The sequence below is a fragment of the Fundulus heteroclitus genome, chromosome 3 (genome assembly GCF_011125445.2).
Source record: "Fundulus heteroclitus isolate FHET01 chromosome 3, MU-UCD_Fhet_4.1, whole genome shotgun sequence".
Classification (NCBI taxonomy): domain Eukaryota; kingdom Metazoa; phylum Chordata; class Actinopteri; order Cyprinodontiformes; family Fundulidae; genus Fundulus; species Fundulus heteroclitus.
The window spans coordinates 17,111,575-17,129,507 of record NC_046363.1 but is presented as its reverse complement, the minus strand read 5'-3'; the positions used below and the strand labels follow the sequence as shown (position 1 = coordinate 17,129,507).

The 17,933-nt window shown below is 40.8% G+C and overlaps 1 protein-coding gene across 1 annotated transcript in view; it reads right to left on the bottom strand.

Moving 5' to 3' along the window:
• The window catches only part of sntb1 (syntrophin, basic 1), a 59,717-nt gene that overhangs the window by 18,153 nt on the left and 23,631 nt on the right, over positions 1–17,933 (bottom strand). Inside the window, exons 3-6 of the mRNA XM_012854178.3 lie at positions 10,732–10,849; positions 10,471–10,560; positions 5,557–5,693; positions 4,423–4,619 (exon numbers count right to left, since the gene is read on the bottom strand). Coding sequence (XP_012709632.2) covers positions 4,423–4,619; positions 5,557–5,693; positions 10,471–10,560; positions 10,732–10,849 — 542 coding nt within the window. The remainder of the gene's footprint in view (positions 1–4,422; positions 4,620–5,556; positions 5,694–10,470; positions 10,561–10,731; positions 10,850–17,933) is intronic.

Below are 17,933 nucleotides of genomic sequence, written 5' to 3'. Positions count from 1 at the left end.
CAAGATCCAGCAGAGAATCTGGTGTGTACAAGATCGTTTGAATAAGGTCACTTTATGAGATACGTGTCTAAATGAAAGTCTAAGATGAGGTGAAAACTAATTATTCTTTAAAAATAAATGACTGGCCAGCATTTTGAATCAGAATTAAATATGATAGATGTTATAGGACACATTTTCATCTATATCTTAGTCTAGCATGGCGATCTGAAGGTAATGTTGCCCTGGTGGTCAGTCAGGCATTCAGTAAAGTCCAACATTGTGTATTAAAACACTCTAGCAGGAAATTTTAAATGCTGAGCGGTTTCCTAAAATGATGCAAAGATTCAGGCAAAACCGTCGGCTTATAATATCTTATAATATCGACACGAGGCTATGAGAGAAATGCCTCAACAGCTGAGCAAAGGATGGCTAATTTTCTGTGGATTTAAATTCTTTCAACCTGATAAATTAAAACGAACCCATGAAATTTTCCTTTACATCATCAACTCGAAACGGGGCTTTTCAGTTGACAACAGGTGGACCTTTCACTTTTAAACAACATTTTCATTTTGATGGAATGGAATATCATCTTATTCCTCCTTTTTCCAACAAAAGCCATTCTTGTGGATTATTACTTCTAGGACTATTAGGAATGTAGATCTGGTATCTTGAGGTTGCCGACTGCTAACTAGCTAACTTTGTTCAAACAGAATAACCTGCCGGAGGTGCTTTAGGAAATCATTTCTTGAAAAATCCCCGAAAGAGCCAGATAGGTATAGCGAACAGATGATAAAACAGTATATATTCCCATATTCTAATACAACATATCTTGTCAAATGAATCCATTAGGTTTTAATATATCAGCCCATCTGTTGCACCAACAACAGCTTTAACTTTTCTGGGAAGGCTTTTCAAAATGTTTAGGAGAGCTTTTGAACATTTCTGGGAATTCCAGGTCAGACACATATGTTGGACAAGAAGACCCAGGCTCGCAGTCTCATTCTCAAGCCATGCTTTGTTTGCATGGTCCACAGTTATGTTTTAAAGGAAGGGGCCATGCCTAAACCCAGATTCTTTACTCCAGAGAAACATGTTTCTGTTGCTCTAGAATACGGTGGCAGCGTGATTTACTCAACTGCATCTGATGCTTTGCATTGCACTTGAAGCCTTAGAACTTGGATACAGCTAATCAATCAGGGTAACATCCCATGAATCTCTCTTTGCACCGCTCCTGAGCCAAGCTGAAGACCAGATGAAGCTTGGAGGTCTGCCACAGACGCTAGGAGATCGGGGCAAGACAATCCAACATGCTGAATATCTCCGATTTGAGGTCGGAGTGGTCCCTATGTCCTTCCAAGCAGAGCAGATAACTCTTAACACACCACACACAGCAGGAATATCTCTTAAAATGATCTTACGAGCCACCCCGATAGTCGGGGCCAGTTGGAAAGGGAAGATCGGGGCAAAAAAAGTCGGGGTAGTTATCCTTCCATGTGAACCTGCCTTTAGTGACCTTTTTTCTGCTCTGGGATTTTACAGAGAAGGTTCATGCCTGATCACTTTCCCTTGGTTATGATGCTAACAGTCGACTAGTGGATTATTTAGTAGTGAAAAAAAATCCTGCATCCTATCACCGTATCGCGCAGGAATCCTCCTGAGGGCAAACCATTCTTTCAAAAATGTTTCTGGAATCACTCTGCATGCTGAGGTACTGCATTTTATTCACCTTGGCTGAGTGGATACTTTTGGCAGTATAGTGTGCGTGACATACTGTCAGGGCTAAGGTTCAAAACCAGCCCTAATGTCTTTATACATACCTTTCCTGCAATCTTCTAAATTACTCTTCAGAGTCTTTCTGTGGACTTTGGCTGCTTTTTTAAACATTTCAATCTGGTTTTCATAACACAAGGGTACCTAAAAATGTAACTGGCTTAAAATGTGTTGCTTGGCAATTTGTCTGTTATATTCAGAAAGGACACTCTTTCATACAACACAAAGGTTAAGACGTAAGTCATCAGATACTTGACTGAGTGCAAAGTAGCTGAAGCCCAAATAAAATGTTTTCGAAGACATTTAGAAAGCCTGAAAACTTGTCAGCATCACGACTCTGACAAAATGCACTGCTCCAACAAATTAAAGGATCAACTTTTAATCAGAGTGTAGTATTAAATCAGTTAAACTTCTGGATTATTGATCTGCTCAGTTAAGCATAGAGGAGGTTGTTAATCAGTGTCGGCTGTTGTGGTGAACTAAAGGGGGCAACAATGAGGCGACACCAGAAACAGGAACGGTTTTGCAGGTGGAGGCCACAGACATTTTCCTTCTTCATTTTTTGGACATCTTTTTAGTAGTTTTAGCCTTTGGCCAGGGTCAGCGTCACTACTGGTAGCATGAGGCGATACCTGGATGCTACAGAGGTTGCACCAACAGTGGATACTATTGACTGACCTCCACGCTTCCCTGACCTAAGTCCAATAAAACATCTCTAGACATCCTGTTTAGGTCCATCTGACGCCACCAGGTTACACCTCAGACTGTCCAGTGATGCCCTGGTCAGGATCTGGGAGGAGACGCCCCAGGATACCATTAATCATCTCGTAGGGGGCACGCCCAGATGTTGTCAGGCATGCATGCATACAAGCATGTGAGGGCCATACTAACCACTGAGGGCCACATTAATTTGCTTCAATGACATTTCAGCAAACTGGACTAACCTGTTGCATCAGGTTTTAAGTTTCACTTTCTCTGTGGCTTTGGATTAAGCCCCCAGTGGGTTGAGCATTTTCACCAAATGATTGGCCTACTTATTTTCTTAACACATTACCCATTCTGTATCGGTATGGTTATCCAGCGTAGTTTTTTTTCTCCTTGCATTTTTTTGAACAGTCTATAATGAAATGTGGCAAACTTTTGCACAGTGTTTAACACAAGTCCTCTATTAATTTATCAATGAATGTGCCAATAGGAAGGTTTTTAAAAATGAGAACTTCTGCCTCAATGAGGCTCCCTGGAAAACTAAAGTCTTGGTAATATAAAATTAAAAAAATTGAAGCTCCCCCTTCCCATTCACCATCTTTTAAAATATATCTCTACCTGCAGAACAGCCAAAATAGCCAGTCACAAACTAAAGAGAGAGGTGACAGGCAGTCGGTGCATTCATTTATAAACAGATGGGGATTAAAGGACAAAAGTACTTGACGCACATTTATCAGGCACTCTGAAAGGCGTCTCCCATTAGATAAAAAGGATTAACCTAATGGTGAGTGCAACACATAAGGAATTATTTACTTTATCAACCTAAAAAAAAGCAATACAATGTCCTTGCATAGTGTTTGAAGTATAGATTATGAAAAAAACAGTCCACCAAAGCCTGCGGTTATGAGTATGCCTCTAGGTGCTTTTACTGATTAGACATCTTATAAACGCTGAGAGTGAGACAGAATGAGCACAGCGCCAGGAGACGAAGAGTACCCCAATCAAACAGCAGCCACACACACACACACACACACACACACACACACACAGCAACAGCCTCTCTCACACAAAAGAGGACAAGTTAGCTGTTTGATTGCGCCATTGGCTGTGGCGACTGCTCAACTTCATCCGACGACGCCGACAAACAACACAATGATTAGCAACCTGTGACTCTAAGTTTACACTCCAAACAGTAACCTTTACTTTCACTTTAAAAATCAAGCTTCCCACATGTCGGAAAACACCCCGCCAATTACCGGAGACGCTCCGACCCCGGAACAGTGGGAGCAAAGACACTTTGGGTGAGTTTTAACGAGGATTCGGTGGTAAATGACAGCGAGACGACTGCGCGCATCATACGCTGCCGGATGCACGCTGCTTCGTAGATAGAAGAGAGCGATCTGAGGTGAAGCTTAATATGGCGCGCAGAAAGAGGAGGAGGACCCAGGGGAGAGGAGCCGTTCCCAGGACATTTGGGTGTTTTGAGAAAGAGGAAGGCCATGAGAGAGGGCTGGGAGGGGGTTTATACCCACATCCCCTGAACAACACATATTCAATGCCAAACAGCAAACACACACACAGCATCCCCTACTATAAATAGCAAGTGCTTTGTCCACGTCTTCTATAAGGCTGTCATATTATATCAAAGAGGCTCTTCTATCTAAGAGGATGTGGGAGTCTGCCCTCACATGTATACATACTGCTTTATGCAGTGAATCCAGGCTTGTTTGACCCAAGGCGCTGCTCACCACTGCAGCGTCTTAAATCTCTCGGGATGCGTTGTGTCACAACATGCCAGAACAAATCTGAGGAAGCGTTGCAGAAACCCATAAAGTGACCGGGACGCCTCACCTTGCTCCTTCCACAACCATATGTTGTTGTTGTTGTTTTTTTTGCCTTATGTGTTGCCTAGAGTGTCCCTTTCTGTGCGTTTCCCTATGAGGCAACATTGAATGTAGAGAAACTCACTTGTTGTGACTTCTTTGATCATCTCGGCTGATGCGTGACATCCGTTGACGATGTGTCTGGTCCACATGGACAGATCCTTCGTGGTCTCAGTCCGGAACAGGTGAGTTTCGATGCCAAGTCGAGTGCCGGTCCGAGTGGCAAAGAAGAGCTCAGTACCGGAGCACGGAGACCCCCGGTCAGGACCAGAGTGGACCAGACTAGGAAAATAAAACTCATCATCATCAGCCATAATATATGTACATTTTTAATGTACAATATTCTAAATAACTTGAAAAAAATAATTGTGTGACTGTAAGAACAGAGTTTTAGCGCCAGTAAGAATTTCATGCTGCAACCATTGAAATAATAATAATATATGCTAACATTTTTGTAGAACCTTGAACTTAACGAAGCGATTAAAAGAGAGACGAAGGAAGGAAGAAGTCCAGCTGGGTTTGCAGGTAGAAAAGAGGTGAACTGGGGAATAACTGCACATTTACTGTATTCTCTTCTAATTTAATGCTCTCTCAACCATAGAGGTACCTAACGTATAGAGAAAAAAATGTTTCAGCTTTTAAAAGTGTTCTTCTGTTTTATGGTCAACATGTCTGACAACCATCTGTTTTTTATAAATCCAGTGATTCATGTCCTGCAGAACCACACCATGTTCGACTTTTACTGCTGTGTTGTTTTTCCAAAATACTGTGTCAGGTTTACAAGGGCTGTAATGAAAGGCACAGCATCCATAAGGTTTCACCCCCCCCCCATCAGTTTGCTTGCTAAACATTAAAGCTACAATATATACAAATTGAAAATTGCATTTTGATTATACAGAAAAAAAAAAGAACAGCACAGAAATAAGTGCATGTAAATAATCTGCCCAAGGCCAGGTAGCAAATGTCGTGCAATTATACCGGCAGTATGCTAATTGTCAAATTTAATTATGACCTTTATAAATATTTGTACACTTCATATCATCAAAAATGTGATGAATAAATGAGAACTAGTTCAGAATGTTAAGGAAGTGGATTGTGAAAACGAATTAATTCAGTTTCTACCTCTGAGAGCTAAATTTGGAACTAGTTGTTGTCAAGAGAGGACCTGGACAAAACCTCATATTGCCTCCGTTTGTAAAACTGAACTTAAGGGACCTACCGTGTTGCTAAAAGTGGGAAATTGTGCGCAGGGTTTTGCCAGGCCTCTTTGCTTCGAGGCAAACTGTCGTACAGCAACAAGTCCTTCTCCGTCACCACCACCAGCACCGGCTTCCAGCACTGCTTCTCACTCTCCGTCTGCCGCATAAACAGATAAACAATGAGGCTGGAACAGCTGCTCCCACCCAGCCATATGCTGCGTAATAAAGGACTGTGTGATAAAAAAAAATAAAAAAATCGAGGTAAAAAAACCTGCAGCCTGTTCATTCAAATCAGGTTAGTTATTGTGCACAGTACAAGCATCGCCATGGCCTAAAATATGATGCATTATTCTGAGCTTTTTCCTTTACCTTGTTTCCTTCATTTCGTTCCTTTTCCCTCAGTTTGAAACTCATTAAAATGATTACACTAATCAGGGGATTTAACTCCTAACACCATGAAATTGTGGATCTTTTTGGTGCAAGTCGTGCACAATAATATTTAGCAGTATAATTATGTAAATTGAGCAAATTTTCAACAGAAATTGCTTTTTTTTATCATCTACATACCCAACTCAGAAATAGAGTCTGACCAGCAGAAGAAGAAAAAAAAACACTTAATGAGTACTAGATGGATGATTAATTTAAACTGAACAAGTGATTACTGAAAGCTGAATGTAATGTCAAGAGACCAACTAAACAATTAATCCAGCAGGGCCACTCGAGTTGAATTTGATTAGTTGCACGCTGCACGGAGTGAAGAACCTGTACCAATGTTTGTGCTTAATGTGTAAACTTTGTACAAAATAATAATAAAAAAGAAGCTAAACCCATGGTGGATAGTCTGTAGCTCTGTGTTGTGCATCCATCAGGAAATGAGCTAAAAGTGAATATAGCTGTTGTGGGATGTAGGTACACATTTTTTATCCATTTGCTTTGCCCCCTTCACCCACTCATCTCCACAAGCCTCTCACTTACACTCTCTCTCTTTCACTCTCTCACACACACAAACACACACACACTTGTTTTATGTACATAGTGAGGACCGTGCCTTGACTTCCAAAGACTCCCATTCATCTTCGAGCCTTCCTACAGCCTAACCCCGACTGTAACTCTAACCGGATTATACCTAACCCTAACTTAAACCTAAGTGATACATTAGTCCTAAAACTAACCCTTAGCCCAGAAAAAAAAGTGAGGACCTTTTTTTCGGTCCTCACTTTACCAGTAAAACGAACAAATTTTTTTTTTCTGGCTCAGCTGCGAGAACAAGAACACACACAGACGCACAATGTGCATTTTATGTGACAATACTCCAGAACTCTTCTCATTATGAGAGCTTATCTGCAGCCGAGCCGAGGAATCCAAAGCAGCTCTTTGAAGTTCTGCTTTAACCAATCGCTCCGCGGGACTCGGAGGGTCAAGGGTCAGCTTTTTAACATAATGAGGATATGTTGCTAAGTAACTGTATTGTGCAGCACTTGGAGGATCAAATATTGGCAAATTCATGAGGACTAAATTAGACAGATATGGATGTGCGCGCCTGTTTGCACAGGTGTTTGTATATGAAAGAGGGAGTGAAGCCGATGTATGAAATTCAGATATGTTGCATGTCTGTGTGCAGGAGCTGGAAGATAATTCCTAATATGAATGCAGTGCCAGGTATATACACACAAGCACACAAACACTGAATATTTTCATCTTCCAATCCCATCTCATTTAGTTCCTCTTAAAACACACTAGTGCGATGCCTTTTTGACACGCAGAAAGTCAATCTCACACTTTCTGCATCAGGAGGAATGGTGACAAAGTGTGTATTTAATAAACGTATGAATTATGTTCCCGGATTTTACAGCTGGTTAAATGTGGACTTGTTTTTAATTATTTCGAGGACAGAATGGACAAAACACCCACACCACATCTCAGCGTTATAATAACACCTGGACAATGTGAGTCTGACTGACAAATTCACCTCCAGTGTGGTGTGAGATTCTTGTTGTCTGAGGACCTTGTGTAAAAAGTACAAATTTCATGTTGTGATAGTATTTACATAAAATACAAAAAAGAAAAATAATCCAACATGATCTTATTGTTTCAATGGAAATATATATATTTTTCATAATTATTTTGGTACCCAGCCTTAAACAAAAATGGAGAACATGCTAAATTTGAAATTAGTTTTGAAGTAAACGTGGTTGTGTGTATTGCTCAGTTTGTTTTTAAGCAAGATTAACAAGCTATTATTAGCAGGTTAATCAGCAGGGCAACTGTTAATCTTGCCTGCAAGATGAGTTATTGTGGTATTTGTGCATTCACAAACAAACAGACAAGAATCCATCTTGCACCGCTCTGGCTTTAACCATTTGTGTACGAGCCAAAAACGGGTCGGGCCAATCACGTTGCAGTATTGTGGTTTAAGGCGGGTCATACCTGTGCGACAATGGCAAGAGCGGCTGAGCACTCAGCTGAACCAACATAAACATGGCAGCGCAGGAGGACGCACGCATAGCTGCTGCCGTCACACTTGCTTTGTTAGAATCCACGATTTTGTGCTTTCTCAAGACGTGCGTGCTGCTTCAGTTTTAATTTAATACTGTGGTTGGCTAAAACCAACCTTTATTAGATGGACACTAGGTGGCGCTTCGCCCAATCAGCACGGAGAGCTCTTCTGAATGTCCCTCCTTTTCCCAAACAGATTCGATGGGAGCAGACCCAGGTTGTTAATGTGCAGAATGAAAAGTGCTACACATTGATCGAGGCAACAGTGGCACAGGTGTTATGGAGTTTGTCCTGCAATTGGATGGTTGCCTGTTCGATCCCCCAGTCAGACTGTCTCAGTCGTTGTGTCCTTGGGCAAGACATTTCACCTGAATTCCCCGCTGGCAACCACAGGATGCGTCATTTGACGTGGTTGTTTAAGAAATGAGAAGCAACTCATCGCACCAGTTGGGGTTAAATAACTTGTTGCCAGCTGAAACATAATCACACATGCAGTAGTTACCCAATGTGAGGCTTGTACCGACTTTTTGTTTTGGCCAGACAGTGTATGTGACACAGTGCAGATACACAGACTTGCTCAAAGGCAGTTGCAGCGTCACAACGTATCTTTGTGCCGCACTGACAGACGGAAGCAGTGGGTGCCTGTGGGAATGTGTCACCAGAAGTTAAGCCAATAGGTGCGCTCAACTATCAAGGGTAAAGCGTCCGTGGAGAGTCTACACGGCTCACAGCACAACCAGGTGTGTGGGAACCTTGTGTGTCTCCAAAGTCATCGCTCCTACTTTCAGCTCAAAGTCACTTGAGTTCGCATGCAGGTAAACTCGCACTGAGAACACGTTGAGCCGCAACACATTCTCACTTGCTTTGGTAAACATATCTGCGTTTTGCAAATGCATCCCGTTTCGGGAGCACTGAGCGTCTACTAGTCGCACATACGTCATCGTAGTCTGTTGTGATGGGGCGTACTCTGCAATAACTCTGAGCAAGTAGTTTTCCCCAACATAATTTGTATCGCTTGTGTCCGGAGCACGGGTTACAACGGGATAAATGTGTCCTTTTTTGTTGTGTGTTACAACAGAAAAAAGACATTTGTTTATTTCACGTGGTGCCCAGATTACTTCAATATGCTGACAACGTCTCAATACAAATAGAGAATGATCAAATCTGTTTAAAAACTCGATTATTATAAACTAACGCTCAATGCAGCACATTCTCAACAAGTAAACGGCTCTATGGTCCTACAAAAATACCATTTGCTTTGATTGTCACAAATCACCATGAAACAAAAACCCACCTTCCTACGACCATCTATGAAATAAGATGTTTGCTTTGTTCTTGTAAAACACATTTTTGTTGCTAGATAGACCCCATGAATGGATCAGAAACAGATCCCAAACGTAATAAGATAAACACTGAATAAAGTTATGCTCAAAATCATTCTAAACTCAGACAGACAAGGATTTAAAGACATTTTCGTTCAATCAAGAAGTAGGAAGGAATAAAGGCAGGAAATCTTCAAAATATAACCATGTATAAAGATACATGATAGAGACAAACATAAAAATACAGACAGAAAAATGGATAAATAAAAGAAAGATTGAGAGACAGAAGCTGGCCGCTAATATAAAGCTGGGGCGTGGTTTGCAGTGTCTGTGGCTGCAGTAGGGTCTTATTGTTATTTCCCCATTTTAATCATTTATCTAACAACAAGGGAAAAAAAACACCTGAGGTTTCTTCTTTTCTTTTTCTTCTGATTAGACTATATGATGCTACAACAACTGTGTACTGGTCTAATTTAAGTAATAATGTTCTGGGTATATTGTGCATACAGCTGCATACTTTTTACTTTTGTTGGTTATTACTAGTATTATTTCAGCATACAGTGTTTCTGGGTGTGTTCCTGCATCGGGGATTAATATCATTCTGTTCCACTACGAGTGTAGTGGACCGCTGCGGTTGAAGAAAAACAAAAAAAAATAGATATGCATAAAGAAAAGGTGCTGTCAAGGTCCGAGCTGTGTATGGACACAGTATGTAGAGGACTTTATTCTGCTGAAATAGGTTTAAAATCAAACACAAACAACGGAATGTATTTAATAAAACATTTGTTCATATACGGCGTGGGTTCTGCTGAACAAAAGCAAAGCCCTATACCCCAGATAATGGGCCTGTTCTTAAACATGGGAATTTCTGGAAGATAAAAACGTAATAATCCAATCAAATAAAAAGTTATGTTACAAGACTCTCTCTCTCTCTCTTAATCAGCTCTCATACTTTAGTTCCACCAACCCTAAGCCAAATTTCTAAAATTAAATCAAATTGCTGTGCCTTCAGAGAATTTTCATCCCTACAACAAAGACCAACAGTATGACTGTAAAAAGACCAAATCATTTCTGAGCTGTCAAAGCACACACACACACAAACACACACACACCTACCTTCCCTGCCAGCCATCCCAGGTGTCGGATCTCTTTGCTGCCAGCTACCCCTGTCCTGGATGTATTCTGGACGACCTCCGCCACCGCCCGCTGTGATGGGGGGGGGGGGGGGTGACAGGTTTAAGCCTGGATAATCATTCAGCATGCACAACCCGCCACACAGTTCAGAGGAGCAGCACAACGGTCGCTGACGCATCTAAATGTACTCCGTTGATAAGCGCTTACTGTAAAAAAAAAAAACGATTCACAGTGAAGACAGACCTGTGCCAGCGTGGATGTGACCGAGTGCATGGAAGAGAACCAGGACAGGGCAGATGGTTGGTCTGGGCACCGGAGCACGATGGTGTGCCTGGCGTCAGGACTGTGCAGCTCCAGTTGTCTGGAGGAGGAGATAAGGAAAAGTTAGAAGAGCTTTTACCTCACTCTTCTCATTGGGGGGATGAAGGTGTGTGTGTGTGTGGGGGAGGGGGGTCCATTTACAAAACAAAAATATCAGGAAACTCTTAATTTGGTCTAGAAACAATTTTTTTTTATTACCAAACAACATATCAGCTTCAACAGATGCTCCATTTATCCCATCCACTTTTTTATGGGCCCTCAGTCAAAAACAATTAAAGCCCGTTAAAATTTTCAGTTAATTCAAGCAAGCTGAAAATGTTAAAACAGCAACACCCATGCATTCTGTGTGGGAGAGGCGATAAATAGCCGTATCTCAGGAAATTTCCATAAACAATCTGCTCATTTCGCATGGGAGCATTTCTGGTCTGGAGATTTGCCTCCCCGCTTCTCGATCGCTCTGGATGCAGCTTTGATTGTGTGCTCTCTTGAATATGAATTTTAAAAAGGTGCGCGCCGTTTGCCGCTACAGAACACTACAGCTACCGCTTGCTTTATTGTGCACCGTGATATATTTAAATATTTAAATATGCAAGTGAAAACATGCATGAACAGGAGAAGGAACGGTGCCACTGCAGTGTTCAGAAGAAGGCAAAACTTATTTCAAACAAAGATTTGCGAGGAAAAAAAAAAAAGAAATCAAACAGAGATTCTGTAGGCAACGTAAATGTCTGACTCATGCTGACATTTATCCATGCTGGAAGAATATAAATTGTTTAACTCTTGGTGTGTATAAAAAGAAGGCTACAAGATATTACAAATTAAGCCCAGATAAAGACATATTGAATTTCAGCATTTATAAATATAGATTATGCCATTTGTATTTGTCCAAGAACAGGCGTTAATAATGTTAAACCAATAAGGATAAGCTGAAAATAACGATTAAAGCAGTCGATAACACAGAAAACCCATTAACTATCCAGTTGCTTGCTGATGCTTAATAAACTGTGTTTTCTGCTCGTCTCCGCACCCTTACTTTATCAGATGATGAAAGATTTCATAAATCCATGAGGCACATCACGCATTTACCATTCAATAACCTCATTGTAAACACAAATAAGACCATCTACATGACACCAACACCTGCTGCCACTCTGGATTAAACATTTTTACCGGTTCCTGTAAAAGGCAAGTTGAAAGACACAAGCCAAGGGGGACCGGAGGGAAGAAACTTCAGAGACAGACCTGTGTTTGGTGGAGGAGGTTCTTTAAATACGCTGCTTTGGCAACACTTGATTGGCAGAATTTACACTAAGAGCTTACAGAAATGCTAAAAGACAAGGTTTTGGAGCTGGAAAAGAACATCAGATTAGATTACTGCAACGTCTTTACTAAATGATTTTCTTCTCAAAGGAATATCACTATCTTACCATGGAAGATTCTCAGTTGGATTCAGTCCTACAATTTGACTGGACCAATCCAGCTCCCAAATACACTTTGATCTACATTCCAGCTCTGGCTTTGTGTTTAGGGACATTTTCCAACCGGTTTCCTTCATGATAGCCCTGTACCAGATTCCATTAAACATCTATACTGGGGGAAGGCATCTCCGCAGCATGATGCTGTGAAGGCCAGGTTTTATGGTAGGGGGTCATGCCTTCACGGTGGTATACCTAGGTCTCCCACATGGGTTGTGGCAAACAGAACTTTCTTTTAGTCATTCTTCCCTGAAGTCCAGATTTTTGAAGAGCTAACTTAAACCAATAGTTGTGCGGTCAAAAGATTCTCCCACCTGAGGAGTGGAAGTCTGCAGCTCCTCCAGGGTTATAATGGGCCTCTCACCTGCGTGTCTGATCGTTGCACTTGTTGCCTGGCCTGAGGGGTTCGCAGCTTTGACATACTTTCCACTATGAGACGATGGACTGAACAGAGCTGTGCGAGATGTTCAAAGCTTGAGATATTGTTTAAAATCCATCCCTGCTTTAAACGTCTCCACAACGTTCTCCCTGACCTCTCTGACGGGCCCTTTGGTCTTCATGATGCTGATTGTTCACTGATGTTCTCTAAGAAAAAAAAACTCTGAGACCATCAGAGAAAACAGCCAGATTCATACTAAGGTTAAACATTTTTATAGATAATTTATTAATTACATGACTTCGTAATACAATTTGTTAGATTTTGTTTAGTGGTATCATAACAATTTAAATGTACACCACAATTCAGATATGTTATATTCTTCTTCCTTTCTTTAAAACCCATCTATTATTTTCCTTTGGGGAATGAAAGGGGATTTAAGCTAAAATCCCAATGAAATATATTGACTTTTGTAACATTAAAAAAGCTAAAGTTAAGTTCACAAGCAGCGAATACTTTTGCAAGGCACCTTATAAAGATATCATCCATGACATGACTTTATTACAAATGAAATCCGACTGAAGCGGTAAAACATACATTTTAATGTTTTCCATGTTATAAAATTCTAGGGCGTTTTATCCTGACTAACCTTTCACTAACCTTCGGAAAAAAAGGAGCACGTCAGGTGAGCTGTGAACCGTACCGCAGCCCGAGGCAGTTGTTTTCACTATTAATAATGTACAACATACATGAAATAACTTGGCTTGATTTAAAAATCCAATTTCTTCCCAGGGTTAATGCATGCGGGTTATCTGAAAATGTTGGCTCGGGATAACACTATCTTTGAATTGTTGAAAGGAGACATCAGGGATTCAAATCAAGTCTACCTTCGTTCCGCAGAAAATCTAATCTCCCCAGGTCCTTAGCATTGTTTTCTATCTGCTCTTTTCATCATCGTATGCGTCCTGTCTTCTCCCATGGCTCGATCTTTTGTATTTCCTCTTGGGCTTACACATGGTTTATACATCATCTGGTGAAATGAAATTAAGCCCCTGAGGGAACTGCAACATTGCACTCAGTCTAGAAAAGGAAGATAAGCCAGAGTCTTCTGTCACTTAAAATAAAGCCTCCAAAAAACATTTTATCCCAGAAAGCCGAATAGGAAAAACAAGTTCCAGGCCTGAATTGCGATCTTTGATTTTAGCTTACTATCTGGGGACAATTGAAGGCTGGGAAACGTTTAACTTTCCAGGATAAACAAGAACACATTTTCACAGATTAAGAAGAGCAAGTAGATTTCGGCTTGGGTGCATTTCCATTTAAACATTTACTAAACCTCGTCTGTGCGGGCAAATTGGGAATTTGTTTTAGATGGGAAGAAACGGAAAGAGCTTCATAAAAACTTGCTGGTCGAGAAAATCTGCCCAAGGCCGACCTCTTCATCCACAAATCTACTTGAAATATTCACAAAGGAGAGAACAGTGTTTTTAACCTTTGCCGTGAGGATGGGATGGGCATTGACCTTAACTCCTTGTAAAACTCACCAATAAAGTCAAAGTTATGGGCGACAAAGTCAATGTTCAACCCCGAAGTGCTCTGAAATAGTCTTCAAGTCAACAATAACCTGAAAGTTTCTCTCAACAGTCTTGGGTGACTTTGAAAGTCGACGCAGAATATAAACTGTCGTATTCATAATACTGACCCTGCTACAGTGCGGTCATGAGGCCATAGCCTAGAAGCTGACACGGAAATAATCTCAAAAGTGAGCGTCGGCCTCTAAGGTACATCTTGGGCCCCTAAAGCCAGAGACAATCTGATAATGCGAGTATTAAACCAAGATTACACACAGATATTACTGCTCTGACAAAGCTGCAGGGAAATAAAACTGCTGAGAGAAAATTTAAGAGAGAAAATATGGGAATATACAGTAAAACCAATCCAGGTTTCAAAATATTATAATTCTCAGTAACTGAGTCCTATTTAATGCATGTTATGTGACAGAACCTGTATGTACAAGCCCTAAGTCCTTATGAAAACTCCCATGGGTCCTATTGAATTCAACAACAGATCATTTCAGTTAATTTATCACTAGGTTACAATGTTAATTTATGAAAATATGCAAGAAAATGTCGCCCTGTTCTTTCCAGACATGGACCAGTATGAGACTATGAGAAATACCAGCATCTCAAGATATTGCAGTATTTACACAACAGATAAATACAGAAAGTGTTCTGATTTCTTCTATTTAAAGCTGAAAAGAACCATTACGGTTAATACAGTTAACATTTTTACTATCACCATTTTGATAGTGCGACTTATAACATTTATTTGTTAAAACTATTAGATACGCTTTACTTTGAAGCAGTGTTTTTGAAGAAGACTTTTAATATTGTTTTTTTCCATTTGAGGTTTTAGGTATAGGAGGAAGATTGACGCGAACACGTTGCGTTTTTGTGCGAGCCTAAAGAAATGTAATCACACCCGGTTAAACATAAATCCTAAAAATGTATATGGACAGCAGGGATATTTAAATCCGCTCTCACACAAAAGCTGTTTGCTTACATGAAAATTGAAGATGTTCAGGAGAACAATTTGGTTTTACACCTCTTCCCCAGACGCCTTTCACACAAGCTCATTACGGCGAGAGATTGCTCTGTTAAGGATGCGCGTCGCCACGAGAGAGAAAAAAAAAAAGGAGGAAGGAGAGACAAGCTAGAGTCTCCGTGCTGCGTGAGAAACAGGATCTGATGCAAAGCTTTCGGTGTGGCAATCAATGCGTGCGCTTTACAACACAACAAGAACGAGGAACGAGGCCCACTGACGACCAGATCTGGGGTTTTTTTTGGCCACCATCACATCTTTATGCAACATCTGAAACATGAAAAACGTGTTTGCACGGGATGCGATTAAAGATTACACACAGAGAAAATCTCTAGAGCAAATGCTGCATACAAACTTCCCTCTTAGTTTCCGTGATTGCTGGCGCGCCACTGTACACTACAAACTGAGCGTTGAAGAAACAAAGATGGAAATTACTTTAAAGTAACTTTAAGGGCATTGACTGTTGCGTCTTGGCTTTGATGAGACCTTTATTATGCATAGCTTTCGAGATAAAGACCAACCAAATCTGCAGAGACGGACATGCAAGATAAAGGGGACAGGATCACAGCGAGATCACAGAGAGATCTGTTGAGAACGAAACAAACCAAACAACAGAAGAAGCTGAATGATAGGAAGCCGGACTCTTTTTTTTTTTTTTTTTTTTTCGAACAGGGAGATGATGAAAGAGAGGAAAAGGAGAGGACAGCAGGAAGTCGTCGGGGGCAGAAAAACACAAACAAGTTCAAAAGATTAAAACGCAGACAAGAGAGAGCAACGAGGAGAGAGTATTGCAAGTGGAGAGAGAAAAAAAAAAACGTGTGAGACAGCACACGGCGAACAGCGATGCACACAGAAAGGGAAATGGAAATAAAATAAAGCAAATCACATCTGGGTATCTGTTTGCTGTTTGGCTCAGCTACCGTCAAATTACCAACCTATCAGCTTAATGACACCTTCTAATGGACTCTACACACCCCAAACACACACACACACACACACACACACACGCACACACACACGCACGCACACGCCTCACCACAACTACTTAATAGGTCTGAGAGCTGCTTCAAGTGGCTGTCTTCAAGGAAAATGGCCTGAAAAAGACACTTTAGTACTTCGTTCTTTCAAGGCGGCTGATGAAGCTCTCTGACCCAGGGGCAGACACTAATGAGCAAACACAACCCGACAAAGCAAAGCAGAGAAAATAACGTCAGGTAGTCCCGACAAGAGAGAAGGTTTCTAAATCTTACCAACAGTTATTGTTGTGTAGTCTTTATAGTCTCAGTTTTTCTTTGTGCAAAGGAAATTAAATCCAGCAAACTATGTGACAACAAAACAGTGCCAGTTTGCAGCGACGTTGAAAAGAGATTTGGCATTGTAAAATCAAACATTGAAAAATTAAACATTGAAAAATCCCTTGCTATGACATCGAAAAAGATGTTTGGCATTGAAGAATTAGACACTGAAAAGTCAAACACTGTTAAAAAGTTATGATATTTATGATATACTAATGATATTCTCATTTTATGCTGTGGCTTTTTTCAATGACAGACGTTTTCATTGTCACTGCAGAGCTCCTTCAGCTACAATGTCGCTACAAGCTGGCACCGTTTTGCCGCCATGGGCCTTCTGTTTTTCCGGTACTCATCATCTACCTGCAGTGAACTTATGGAAAGGTCCGGTCAAGTACAACTGCTCGACCACAAGAAAGGGTATTACTTTCATTAATATTATCTTCATTACCGTATACAGCTAATGATTGTAGTGACATGGAGCTAAACCAGTGACAGCAGGTAGAGGATTAGGAGTGATAATTGTCTGAGAGCTGTTCAGCTCAGCGGCCGTCCAAAGATGACATTCTGCAAATATTAAGGAGTCTCTAAAAGAGCTCTAGGAAAATCATTCATTGTCTGCTGCTACAACTGACAACTGGTTTTTATGCTCCTTTGCTCTTCTTTTGTCGCCGTTTTGGAGTTTGACTTTGAATTAAGAACGTCAACACCCAACACTTCGTGTCCATTCATTGTTAAACTGCAGCAACCATTCGGCTGTCCGGCACATTTAGCTCCCATCTTGTTCCTTGCCAACTGTTTTAGCTTTTTTGATTTATCACTGTATTTGGTGGGTTTCAGAGCCAGCTTAAGACCTAAGACTGTGGTGGAGTTTGAGGTTCTAACACAGCAACACCGCAGTTCGAAGTCGTCCAAACCGCAGTGTTTGCTGCGTTTGGACGACTTCCGAAACACGGCGGTTGTTAAGTGATTGAGGCGTTTAATGCAACGGGACATTTTATGCTACTAGTCCACAGATGTCAAAAAACATGATATTCATCCCTCTGTCTGGACAAACTATTGATAAACTTTTCTGCTCAATCAATACATGTAGTCTATAGTAAAATATTGAAATGTTCTGCTTGAATGTATTCCTTTTTGTAAAATGTGCAATGACAACAATTTTATCCAACAATAGCCCCGTATGTACATAGGATCTGTCAATAAATTGTGGCTTGTCAAAATCAGGCTTTTTATGTAGGTTTTTTTTTTTAACGACCCCTACGTGAATTGTGATGGATCAACTTAATTCAATTACTTGTTACCAATTGAAACAATTCATTTAAGTATTTTTCTTTCCAGAGTGTTTCTAGACTAGAGTGATTCTGTTGGTAATGAATG